The sequence below is a fragment of the Callorhinchus milii genome, unplaced genomic scaffold, assembly GCF_018977255.1.
Source record: "Callorhinchus milii isolate IMCB2004 unplaced genomic scaffold, IMCB_Cmil_1.0 Scaffold6, whole genome shotgun sequence".
NCBI lineage: Eukaryota > Metazoa > Chordata > Chondrichthyes > Chimaeriformes > Callorhinchidae > Callorhinchus > Callorhinchus milii.
Window position 1 is genome coordinate 29,822,114 of NW_024704747.1, and position 11,719 is coordinate 29,833,832.

Here is an 11,719-nt window from a genome sequence, read left to right on the forward strand (position 1 = left end):
ACCCAGATAAAGATGACTGCAATATACAGGGTCATGTTCAATGAAATTGAACAGGATGACCTTACAGGTTAAACAGATAGATTTGGAGGAACACATACCAAGTTTCCATACGAAAGCACATTTTGAAAGTTTTCCGTCATCGGGTAATGCTCCATGGCCATGAAGAGGGTGTTCAGCACAATGCAGATAGTAATAGCAAGGTCCACCAATGGATCCATCACAACCAAGTGTACAACTTCCTTCAGTTTCAACCACCGCGGATGGCAGTCCCAGATCAAGTACGTGTTGGCGAATTTATACCAGCAAGGGGGGCATTTCTGTCGAGATTCTTCAAGTTCTACATAAGGCAACCGAAACCCTGGTTATCAAACTGTAACTGAAGTCAACCAATACTATGATCTCATACAGTGATGGCCACACCAACTTTATACAGGACAGGAACCAAGTGTGTTACATGGTATAATTGGAGAAATCGAAAGCACTTCATACAGGTATCATCATCAATTTATGCCAATTAATCTCAAATATCCTTGGCCTCTTTGATGTTATTGTGTTGTTGTTATTTGGATTTTATGGGTGAGTGGACTTAAACTTGCTGATAATAATAATCCTTGCATTTGATATAACGCTTTATCACGTCAAAAAAATGATATTCTCCCCTTCTTCATCCTCTGAAAGGGAAACTCACCCTGACTTTGGTTTGCGAAATGATGAAAGGCAACAACATCAAATGTTATTCACATGTGACAAGAGTATAGTGAGTGACCCCAGCCAATCCTAATAATACTGTCCCCACTCACCAAGCACATAAAAAGCCATCGTCATTTCAACTGTGAACAGACATATCCTCACCTTCCAACAATTATTTTTATACAGAGTCAGTCAGATACATCAACCCAATAGGTCAAAAAAACATAATAATCTTAAACTTTCCCCATGAGCAACACATATCCTTTGGGCTTCCCAATGAACATTTTTTGTTTCTGCTTTGTGAGAGTCAGCGCGTAAGACACAAACATTAGGATCAGTACATGTCACATATGTGAACGTACAGGTCATAGAATTTGAGTGTCGAGTCTGTGCCTACTCATGTCATGGTTCTCCGAGGAAGGAGATAACAAGAAGCTTAATAGACATTCCATCATTGCGGTTTCATCTAATTATGCCGGCAATAATATTCAAAAATTCTATTGAAGTGGTGTTTCAAAGTGTTTGTTCGAAGCCTTCAGGAACAGTTGACAAGTTATTTGTGCTTTAAAACAAGTGTTGACCTGGTGTCTGTGGCCAGGTTTGCTCCTCAAGGAATTCTACATAGTTAACAGTAAAGGCAATCTCTCTCCTCACTATATGTCAAGCATGTGCCTGGGGGAAATTGCTTAAAATACCATATTGGAACTGGCAGCCCCCTTTATTTTCTTCTCTTGCCCAACTCACTCCCTTTAGTCATTCATTCAAAGGTCATTCCAGTTTCTTTAGGCCAAGGAGATTTAAAGAAAAAAAAGAAAAGAAATAAATAACAGGACCGTTAAGAAAAAAAATCTGTTAATTTGGGTTTTGTTCTTGTGGCCCCAACATTCTCTACGCTGCTTGCTTCATTTTTGCACTGCAGTCACCCTCCCCGCAGGCAGCTATTTGGAGTTGTTTGATGGTAATCGAGCAAGATCCATGGCCTAATTAACATCAGTGTAATCCCTCGGGCTCCTTGCTGCTCCACTCATGGTTCAGCGGAAGTGGGATCTGAGACACAGAAACAAGGAAGTTCTTAAGTCACATTGGCGTTCTCTCCTGAGCCAGTTGTTGATAGGAGAGACACCGCAGTTGGCCCTGGTTTCCCCCACGGTCTGTAGAGAAGAAACATCCGGTAGGATTCCCTCTCCTGGTCATGTTTGAGTGAGTGACCTCTAATGGAGTCTATATGATTGGGGCATGAGGTAAGGAGAGCGTTGGGCACAGCTGTGATGCATCTCTCGGTTGGATGCTCTGTTGACATTTATGCAGGATGAATGAATGGCCACTTGGGCTGAGGACCAGAAGGTTGCTGGTGTCACTGGAAACACCTCAGTGTTAGTCACTCAATGGCTTCAAAAGAATATTCGATCAAAGGAAAGGCATCATCACTTAGATGTATCTCATTTTCCTCAAGTGAAAATTCACTGAACGGGTCACAATATATATATAAAAACCTGCTCTCCATTTCCAGCCTTGAAAGCCATTGAATCCTGAAACAATGTATAAAACAAGGTATTTTTGCGATGATTTAATGTTTAAGGTCATGGTTGAATTAATATGTGATGGTAAGCGTTGCTCATTTTGTACTGAAAACCGGAAAGTGACGGAAAATTAAAATACATTCCACAATTACAGTCGTTCAACAGCTGTTATATACACATGGCTTTAACTCAAAGCAGAGCACACCAACTCAAAGCCAGACTGTTAGCAAATTTGACAGAATCACAATGTGGGGAAAAGGTTGTTCAATGTGAACTGACATGTCTATCAAAAGCAAACACCGATTGAGAGATTTATTGCCAATTAAATTTAGTGGCATTTATGGACATTTGTGGCTGAGTATTTTGTAAATTAGTAATGTGCACTTCAATGTGAATGGCGTAATTTTGCTCTACGTTAACACGCATGAATGGTCACCTAACTGTCATGTCCCGAACTATGCACTGTATCCCGAGATATTGTTTTCTACAAGAACATAAGAATGGGGAAAGAAGTCAAAGGTCCAGGCTGGGATCTAACACTAAAATGTAATGCAAGGAATGAAGGTACCTTCCATTGTGTTTGTCAGAACACTTGCTACACTTAGCGCTCTCTGCTTTAGCACTGGATCTTCAAGCAAATCAGTGGCTATTAGATGAGACCCAGTCCTTCTCTTCTTAAGCTCCATTTCCATGTTGGCGGCCTGCAATTCAAATAGGTCCCAATCATTCAGAGGCATTTCACGAAATATAAAGTGTAGTGACTGTATATTTTGTGGGCGAAACGCGGCAGCCAAATGCGCTCAGCAATGTCCCACATACACTCGTGGATCGAGTGACCAAATTATTATAATATTGTATGGCTGCAGGTCAGGGCCAGGTCAACCACAGAGACCCCACTTGTCTTTCCAGCAAGGAATGTAGTGTTTAGTTTACATATGGATCACATCTCATCAAATCAACATCAAAAGAGTGGCCACTGAGTGGACTCAACAGGATTTGAACCCAGAGCCTCTCATCATAAATCCAATCCCACTACCACCAATTAACCCATGGTGATTATCAGTGAATAAATATCTTGAATGTTATTCCACTTACATTGTGTGAGAGAGGAAGATAACTCAAGTGTAGAAACATAATACAGCATAAAAAATATTTCTATTGATAAATTAAATCCTAATTCTGTGAGAGAGGAAGAATAATTCTGTTTTACTACCTGTTTTAAAAGGACAATTTTGACTATTCACCATATTTAAGTATAATGTACTAAGTAAATTTGTCTCAAAAACACTAAAAAGAAACTAATTTCTGCTTCTTTTTAATCACCATTTTTCACTGAAATATTTTTAGAAAACTCTAAGTTGTTTAAACAATCCAGATGCAACAATAATAGTAATATTTAACGTTAAAATATGTTCGCAAAATGCAAAGTGTCTGCCCTTGGGCTTACAGGGTGACCAAAACATCATGATAACTACCCTATTAACTAAAAAATAACCAAAAAAAACATTACTTCGTTATTAGAGATATTAGACATCGTAATGGTATCACGACTTTTTGGTCACTCTGTAAATCCTGCGAAGGGCTTCAGAGACATCCTCCCAACGTGTTGCATATACTGCGGTGACTGTGCGTTGTGTAGACAAACTGATATCAATGTTTCAACTGAAAATTGTTTCCTTTAGTGCTTTAAGAAAAATTATGTTCTTTAAAGCCTTAGTACATCATTTTCTGGACCAACCACATACGTTGCCCATGAGTGACATCCAAACACTGTAAATACACCAACCGATGGCCACCAAGCCTAGACTGTTTAAAACGTTCTTACATTATCATCAGTAGCTGGCTTATCTATTATCACCTCGGGCAGAAGGAGTACTGTGGGTAAGATTGGAGCGGAAGGTCCTCCAAGCAGCGAGACCACCCCATTGCAGTCCACTGTGCTGTGCATCTTTCCGTTGGCTGACACCATGGGCAGGTTCCTGGGAGATGGACTGGCCTGACTAATGTTGCTACCTCTCCTCTCGCCCTGCCTGTAAGGGTTAAAGAACGAGCTTCTCCTGCTCTCATTGTCTTCGAAGGTGCTGTGCTCATCATCGGCAAAGTCGGTTTCCGAGCCCACATCCTTCATCCGGCCTTTGAAACTGAAGATGCTGCTTCTGCTGTTGCGTCGGGGGGAAAAGAGAGAACCTCGGAAGCTTAGCAGCGACTGGAAGAAGAGTGGAACGAAAAAAAACATTACCCTAAACTCTGAATTGCAATGTATCAGTCATTTTTCTGTGCGTTCGTATTGCACTCTGGCAATGCATTGCTCCCTACAATGTAGATTCACTGCCCATTTCATTTTAAACTAAGTGAACGCTATACATTTTGTGGGACACTGCTGTTGGGCAGTTTTGCCCACAAAATGGACAGTCAATCCACTTTACGCTATATTCTGTGAAGCGCTTTGAGACGTCTCAACGACGTAATAAGGCGCTGTATCAAATGCAAGGATTATTATTATTATTATCGTTAAACCTCTCTCGACATTTCCTGTCCGAGACCTTTCAGTCTGGCTTACAACCTGCCCGCAGCATTGAAGTCCCTAAAATCAACTGCAAAAAGGTTCATCAAACTGACTGATGATGACTCAGAAATGAGTCTCTCTTGCTGTGTAACATGCTAGAGATAATACCCTGTGTTCTCCAGACGTAATCGCTTACCTGGCGTGGGGAGGAACTGCTCTTTGCACGGCTGCAATCCGTGGGAAATCGAAAGACACTCCCTCTTCCCCCACTGTCGTCCGATTCCGATTTGTGCATCTTCTCATTGTCCCCTTTCTCCCCACCTCCGGCCAGCTCGTTCTGCTTGCGTTTCTTCCTGTGGTTCCGTCTCTCCTTGGCGCTCTTCGAGCTCAGCTTTGACATGCCGGAGGAACTCTGCGACATGTCATACAGGTCATCTGCTCCGCTCCTGTCCTCCGACTCAGCTGCAGCTGCCGCTGCCGCAAGCTGCCAGGGAGAGAGAGAGATCACAGTGGTCAGTGAGGCCACAGACCATAGAAAACAATAATCATAATAATGCGGTCACTCAATCCACCACTGTTTGTGGGACAGACGCTGCTGTGTGCAATTGGCTGCTGCGTTTCGCCCACAAAATATACAGTCAATTCACTTTACAGTGTATCCTGTGAAGCGTTTTGAGACATGATAAGGCGCTGTATCAAATGCAAGGATTATTATTATTCTCTCCAAACCCTTGGACTCTCACCAATTGTCTTCGCGACCTGATTAAGATCAGCTAACAATGTAACACATTACCTCAATCCCTAAATGAGCCTCTATAGTCAGATTTCTCAGCGAGAGGGGAGCTGATTTATTGGAAAGAACACCACCAACAACTTGTATTTATATAGCGCCCTTCACATGGACCAGTGTCACCGCCAGACACCGAGCCAGGGGGAGGGAGGGAGGGAGGGAGGGAGGAAGTGAGCACGTTCGAAGAGGAAGGTCTTGAGCTGTGATCTAAAAGAGGGGAAGGAGGGGAAAGATGGAGTGATTGGGGGAAGGAATTTCAAAGCCTCTGGGTGGAGTGGGTGAAAGTACGGCCTCCGATGGAATGAAGCAAGCTAGGAAAGGCCAGCGCTACAATAGTCATGCAGAGTTCCGTCATGTGGGCTTTTACACACGTGTGTTGTGGTTTAGACACGTAGGGAGGTTGTACCTGAGCTTCTTCCTGTTGCTTTTTCAGTTGTTCGAGCATCAGTTGAAATTCCGCCTCTTTCTGTTCAGCTTCCTCAAGGGTGGCCTGGTTCTGCTCGTCATATGCCATGGCTACCACGGCCAGGATCAGATTCACCAAGTAGAACGATCCCAGGAATATGACCAGCACAAAAAATATCATGTACGTTTTGCCAGCAGCTCGCAGGGTCTGTGAAAACACAATATTAGGCTCGGTCAGGCTATAACGCCCGCAAAACATACAGTCGATTCACTTACAGTATAGCCTGCAAAGTGCTTTGAGACGTCTCGCCCTGCTTACCAGTTGGTAAAGGTTTTCCCAGCAGTCCTGAGTCATCAATCGGAACAATGATAAGAATGCCCAGCTAAAGCTGTCAAAGCTGGTATAACCGTAATTTGGATTCCTTCCACCTTTCATACACGTAAAGCTCTCGGGGCATTTGCTGAGAACATTTGGAAAAACAATCGGAGAGAATAAAAAAGAATAACTGAAAAGTTCAGAGCTCTTGCAAATCCTTATTATATAACACATAATATAATAATATGCGGCTGTGTTATTTAATCAGCATTACACTGGAAAAAAGTCATCCCATCTCATTTGCCTCTCTTGTAATCGAATCTTACAGCACAGCAGGAGGCCATTCGGCCCATCATGCCTGTTGCCGGCTCTTTGTAAGAGCCACCCAATCAGTCCCATTCCCCCGCTCTTTCCCCATAACTTTGCAGNTTTTTTTCCTCTTCAATTATCCAATCCCCTTTTTGAAAGTTGTTATTAAATCTGTTTCCACCAGCCTTTCAGGCAATGCATTCCAGACTGTAACAACTCTCTGTGTAAAAAAAAGATGGTATTCCAAGTGGGATTTACTTACAAAAGGCTTATTGGTAAGATATTAAAATCCCTTCTGCCTTCAAGGTCACACAGTGGACAATGGTGGGTACATGTTATAGCCATGGCTGTTTTTGCCACGTGATGATTACGTATCAGGATGGCTACCAAAGATAATCAAACCAAATCAAACAGAAAACCTAACGTAATTGGGAACATCAGTTGGGACCGTACATTTAATATGATTTATGCAAAGTATGAGTTATGCCAAACTCTTATAAACTCTTGAACGGGGACTTGGGCAGATGTACGACTTGGGCGATAATATGATTTATACAGACAGATCAAACTGATGCAGGTTTTACTGTATTAATAACATCACCCATTCAAAACACCCAATTTATCACAAATTCTTATGACATCACCCAAACCCCTTAAGTCCATGTTAGTTTTTGAGACCTATAACCCCTCCCCCCGGTTTCTATTAAAAAAATTCTGTCCTAACAAGTAAAAACAGATCTATCGCAATACTCTTCTCATACAGCAATTTTCTTTTAAGACATTTTATTTCTGATTCTAAAGTAAATGCAATTGAATGTTAACTCACCCAGCATCAGTACCATTACCACAAAGTAATGCATCCTTGGCTCCTTCCAAGATATAGTAATTTGCTGTTGATTAAAAGTTAAACACAGATATTAAATGCTTGTAATTACTTGAAAAATAGAAACATATATATATACACATATAATATATATAGGATGTTAACAGTGATCCGATACTTAACTAAGTAAAAATTTGTGACCTTCTTTTCATTTCATATTTCCACCTGTTCAGTAAGTTTTTCTTCAAATTTTATTTTAAACAACAGCAACTTGCATTTACACAGCGCCCTTCAGGTGGGGTAGCATCCCAGAGCGCTTGACAGTGGTGGAGTCTGACCTCGAGCCATGGAGAGAGGGAGGGGGGAGGTGACCGTAAGCACGATCAAAAAGGAAGGTCGTTAGGCGGGATTTGAAAGTGGGGAGGGAGGGGGCGAGGCGGAGGGATAGAGGGAGAGAGTTCCAGAGCTTTTAAACCTTTCTAAACCAACTAAAGTGTACAACTAGGACTGTGTGTACGAGAATAATTTTTTTAGCGCGAACATTATTTTGCTTTCGGTTCGATAGCGAAGAACCCAACTGCAAAGTTGTTGTATTGTATCTCTTATCAATCAGGTCTATCAAGACAAAATGAAACCAATTGGAATAGCAAGTGCTTACTCTTGTCCTGGACGTACTCGTCAAAGTCAAATATGTTCTCCGTGTCATTTGCCATGGTTTCATTCAGGACAAGTGAGCTGTTAGTTATATTGAAGTTAAGGGGTGGCCACTTTATACATTTATTCCTTAAATTGCCCATGAACAGTTGTAGGCCAATTAGTGCAAATACGCTCAGACAAAAAACAGTCAGTATCATTACATCCGAGAGCTTCTTCACCGACTGGATCAGGGCCCCCACGATGGTCTTCAAGCCTAAGAGAAACACAGGAGGCTCTTCTGTAACGTTTAATAATAATTACAATATAATAATCCTGCATTTGATACAGCACCTTAGCACATCTTGGATACGTCTCAAAGAGCTTCACAAATTATACTGTCAAGTGAATTGACTGTATATTTTGTGGGAGATATAGCCTGACCTAGCCAATTGTGTACAGTGGAGTCCCACAGACAGTCGTGGATTGAGTGATCAAATTACTATTATTATTTTGAAGGGATTGCTACCCTACTAAAAAGCGATCAGCCAAATCGACTGACAACTGAGTTCCTACTTATTGCTCGGTAAACAGAGGCCTAATTTGCCTAACCTGTCGCCCTGCCCAGGAAGAGCGAGTGCTCTAACCAATGCACTATAAGTGACACATGGAATACTCAAACACCTATATATAACACGGGGGCTTTGGAGTACAAAGGATGTCTGACGATGATGAAGCCTTCATGTCATTCATCATGTTATGTGCAGGTTTCATTTTCTCATCTCTATCAAAGTGGAAATTCAATACCTTACCTTCTTTTGTTATTTTAATTTTGAAAAAGTATTTTTAGATGAATTTAAATTGTTGTGCTTATCCTCAGATTGATAGGAAAAGCGCACCATTAAAAAAAAATATACACACATTTGCCAAATCCATTGAATAATTTGCGCAACAGAATAGGGAACACTTGACATCACAAAATGCATGGTGGATATTTCGATGCCTCATGCAAGAAATAGTTAAACGCCAAGGCTGAAACCAGAAACAGAACACAAGGAAATTAAATTAAATGAATAAAAACGCCCAAAAACCAAAAGATTTTAATGAGTCGAAAGCATTCTCTCAGAATCCTGCTTTTTTTTTTGTGGGACATGGAGAAAAAGCAACCGGATGGATCCATGTGTGTTTCAGAATGTTTTATAGATATTATTATTATTCAGTACAAGATAAATAAAATGTAAAGCAGTCTCGGTGTTTAACCTGGATTCTCACCTGGAATAACTGAAATTGTTTTCAGTGCTCGGAGAACTCTGAATGTTCTCAAGGCTGAGACATTGCCCAGGTCCACAAATGCTGTCAGATATCTGTAATGGGGGACACACACAGACACAATGACAGGACACAGAGATACAGCTCGAGCTACATCAGGGCCTGTGTCGGGGCACCTGAGACCAATCACATCTTAACTGGTATTACAGAAATAGTTTTCAAAGCTCTCAACACTCTGAAAGTTCAAAGAGCTGAAACATTATTTTGCTTTTGCTATTTATCCCTCTACCTGAACACTAAAGCCATCCGTCGTGAAGCTATTGTGGTCATGGAATGGTTTACTCAGCAAAAAAACAGACCCCATACATTTGAAAGCGTGTGTATGGTTAGTATGGCTCAGTGATACACCAAGTAAGTCAACAACGAACATCCTGAAACTGCAATTGGTCTGGGTTTCTCCAAAAAAAATGGCACTTTGGACAGGGTGACTGCTGACGGTGTTTGCCAGAAACATTGTAATTTTTGTCACCCGGATGTGCCTTTGTCTCTATTTAACATGTCATTTACAGGGATAGAGATAGACTAATCCAAAGGACAACATCTTACTATTATTGTGAATACTTACGCCATGAGAATAACACTGAAGTCCAGCCAGTTCCATGGGTCTCGAAGGAAAGTGAAAGAATCTATACAGAAGCCCCTTGCAAGAATTTTTATAAGCGATTCAAATGTGTAAATACCAGTGAACGTGTACCTAGTGGGATTGTAAAAATAAAACTGTTCAATCATTTCCATTGAGAAATATCACTCAGCAGAGAGAATGTGGCAACTGTCATTATCAATAAAACCTCAGTTTAATCTGTCACATGTATATATCAGGGCAAAACTATTCTAAGGTAAAATCAGCAACCATTGTGTCTCGTGGTCACACTGCACCTATAAGTCTATAAAGAGCATTTACCCGCCCCGCCCTCCACCAACAAAAAGGTTATTTAATAGATTAACTACTACTTCTCTAATATGAAGGATATCACTGAACAATTCATCTCTTTTGACCAAATATTCTTTAACTATGATCTTCATTCCTATTAAATCAAACACAATGGAATTTGCGTGCTCTTTTGTGAACGCCTAGAACTGCATTATTTTAGTTTTAATTTTCACTTTTGTTTTCTCCTTAATTCAGTTACAGATTTCCTAATCACATTTAAGTGAAACGGGGAAAAAAAAATCTACCATTGTAGATTTAACTTAATTGTTAATGTTCTTCCTACAAAATAACTTTGTTCAGTGAATGGGTAATATTGCTAGCGGCTCAGCACACCATACGTTCCGCAAACACATTTCAAAACTTGCTTAACTGTATTACAACAACAAAAACAACAACAAATGACATTTACACAGCGCAATTTATGTCGGGAAGACTGCCCAAGGCACTGGACAGTCAGGGATTTGGACCTGAGCTGGGGGTTGAAGATGGGGTTGAGATAATAATAATAATCCTTGCATTTGATATAGTGCCTTATAAAGTCTTCTCGATGTCTCAAAGCGCTTCACAGAATATACTGTAAAGTGAATTGACTGTATATTTGTGGGCGAAACGCGGCAGCCAATTGCGCACAGCAATGTCCCCACAAACAGTCGTGGATTGAAATGACCAATTTACTATTGTTTTTTCTTGAGGGATTATTATTAGATGTGCCTTGAATGTGGCAACTTATCAGAGCTACGTATTAAAAGAAAAAAAAGAAAAAATAGAATGTAGAAAACTATCATTCGGTAAAAATAAAGGTTTAAAATTTTCTGATATGACTAATGTATTCTTAATAAGCTATGAAGCCTTGATCTGCTTTACATTTAACACTTGTAAATAATCCACATAATCCACAGCATAATGGGTACTTACTCTACATTCTTTGTCCATTCTGGAGGGTTACTCAGAGTCATAAACACACAGTTGGTCAAAATGGTGAACATGATAAGTATGCTGAACAATGTGGAATCCAGTCAAGGAAAGCACAGATTGCTAAATCTACAAATAAACTAGTCTGAATCCCAGTTAAATTTACAACAATGTCTGGAAATGACATCATTCCATTTCATGATAAAATGAAATATTTGAAAATTGAGTTAAAAAGTAAACTCAGAAAAACACCGATTTCCCCCTAAGGCGTGTGGAGTAAGGAAACTTGCCCAGCGCTTCACCCTGCCCAGGAATCGAACCCGGGTCCTCTCGCTTGCAAGACAAGTGCTTAATAACTGGAAAGGGTGTCAGCAAGAATAGCTGATAGTAAGATGTTGAACCCATTTAAGAAAGAGTTTGGCTGCTCTAATGGGAGGATGGGAAGGTGGGCATTCTTGAAGGTTGAGATCAAATGGGTTAAAGATCTTTCTTTCTTCTCTTACCATCTAGTTTTGATCACAGGAAAGAGACAGTGTCCTTTTTATAAATGTGAGT

At 40.6% G+C, this 11,719-nt stretch overlaps 1 protein-coding gene across 1 annotated transcript in view; it reads right to left on the reverse strand.

Annotated features, from left to right (window-relative positions):
- The window catches only part of scn1laa (sodium channel, voltage-gated, type I-like, alpha), a 42,944-nt gene extending 31,692 nt beyond the window's left edge, over positions 1–11,252 (reverse strand). The window contains 11 exon segments of the mRNA XM_007889827.2: positions 99–337; positions 2,779–2,911; positions 4,036–4,416; positions 4,913–5,200; positions 5,913–6,119; positions 6,231–6,372; positions 7,363–7,426; positions 8,018–8,269; positions 9,265–9,356; positions 9,887–10,015; positions 11,168–11,252. Coding sequence (XP_007888018.2) covers positions 99–337; positions 2,779–2,911; positions 4,036–4,416; positions 4,913–5,200; positions 5,913–6,119; positions 6,231–6,372; positions 7,363–7,426; positions 8,018–8,269; positions 9,265–9,356; positions 9,887–10,015; positions 11,168–11,238 — 1,998 coding nt within the window. The 5' untranslated portion in view covers positions 11,239–11,252.
- Between the last annotated feature and the right edge of the window lie 467 nt (positions 11,253–11,719).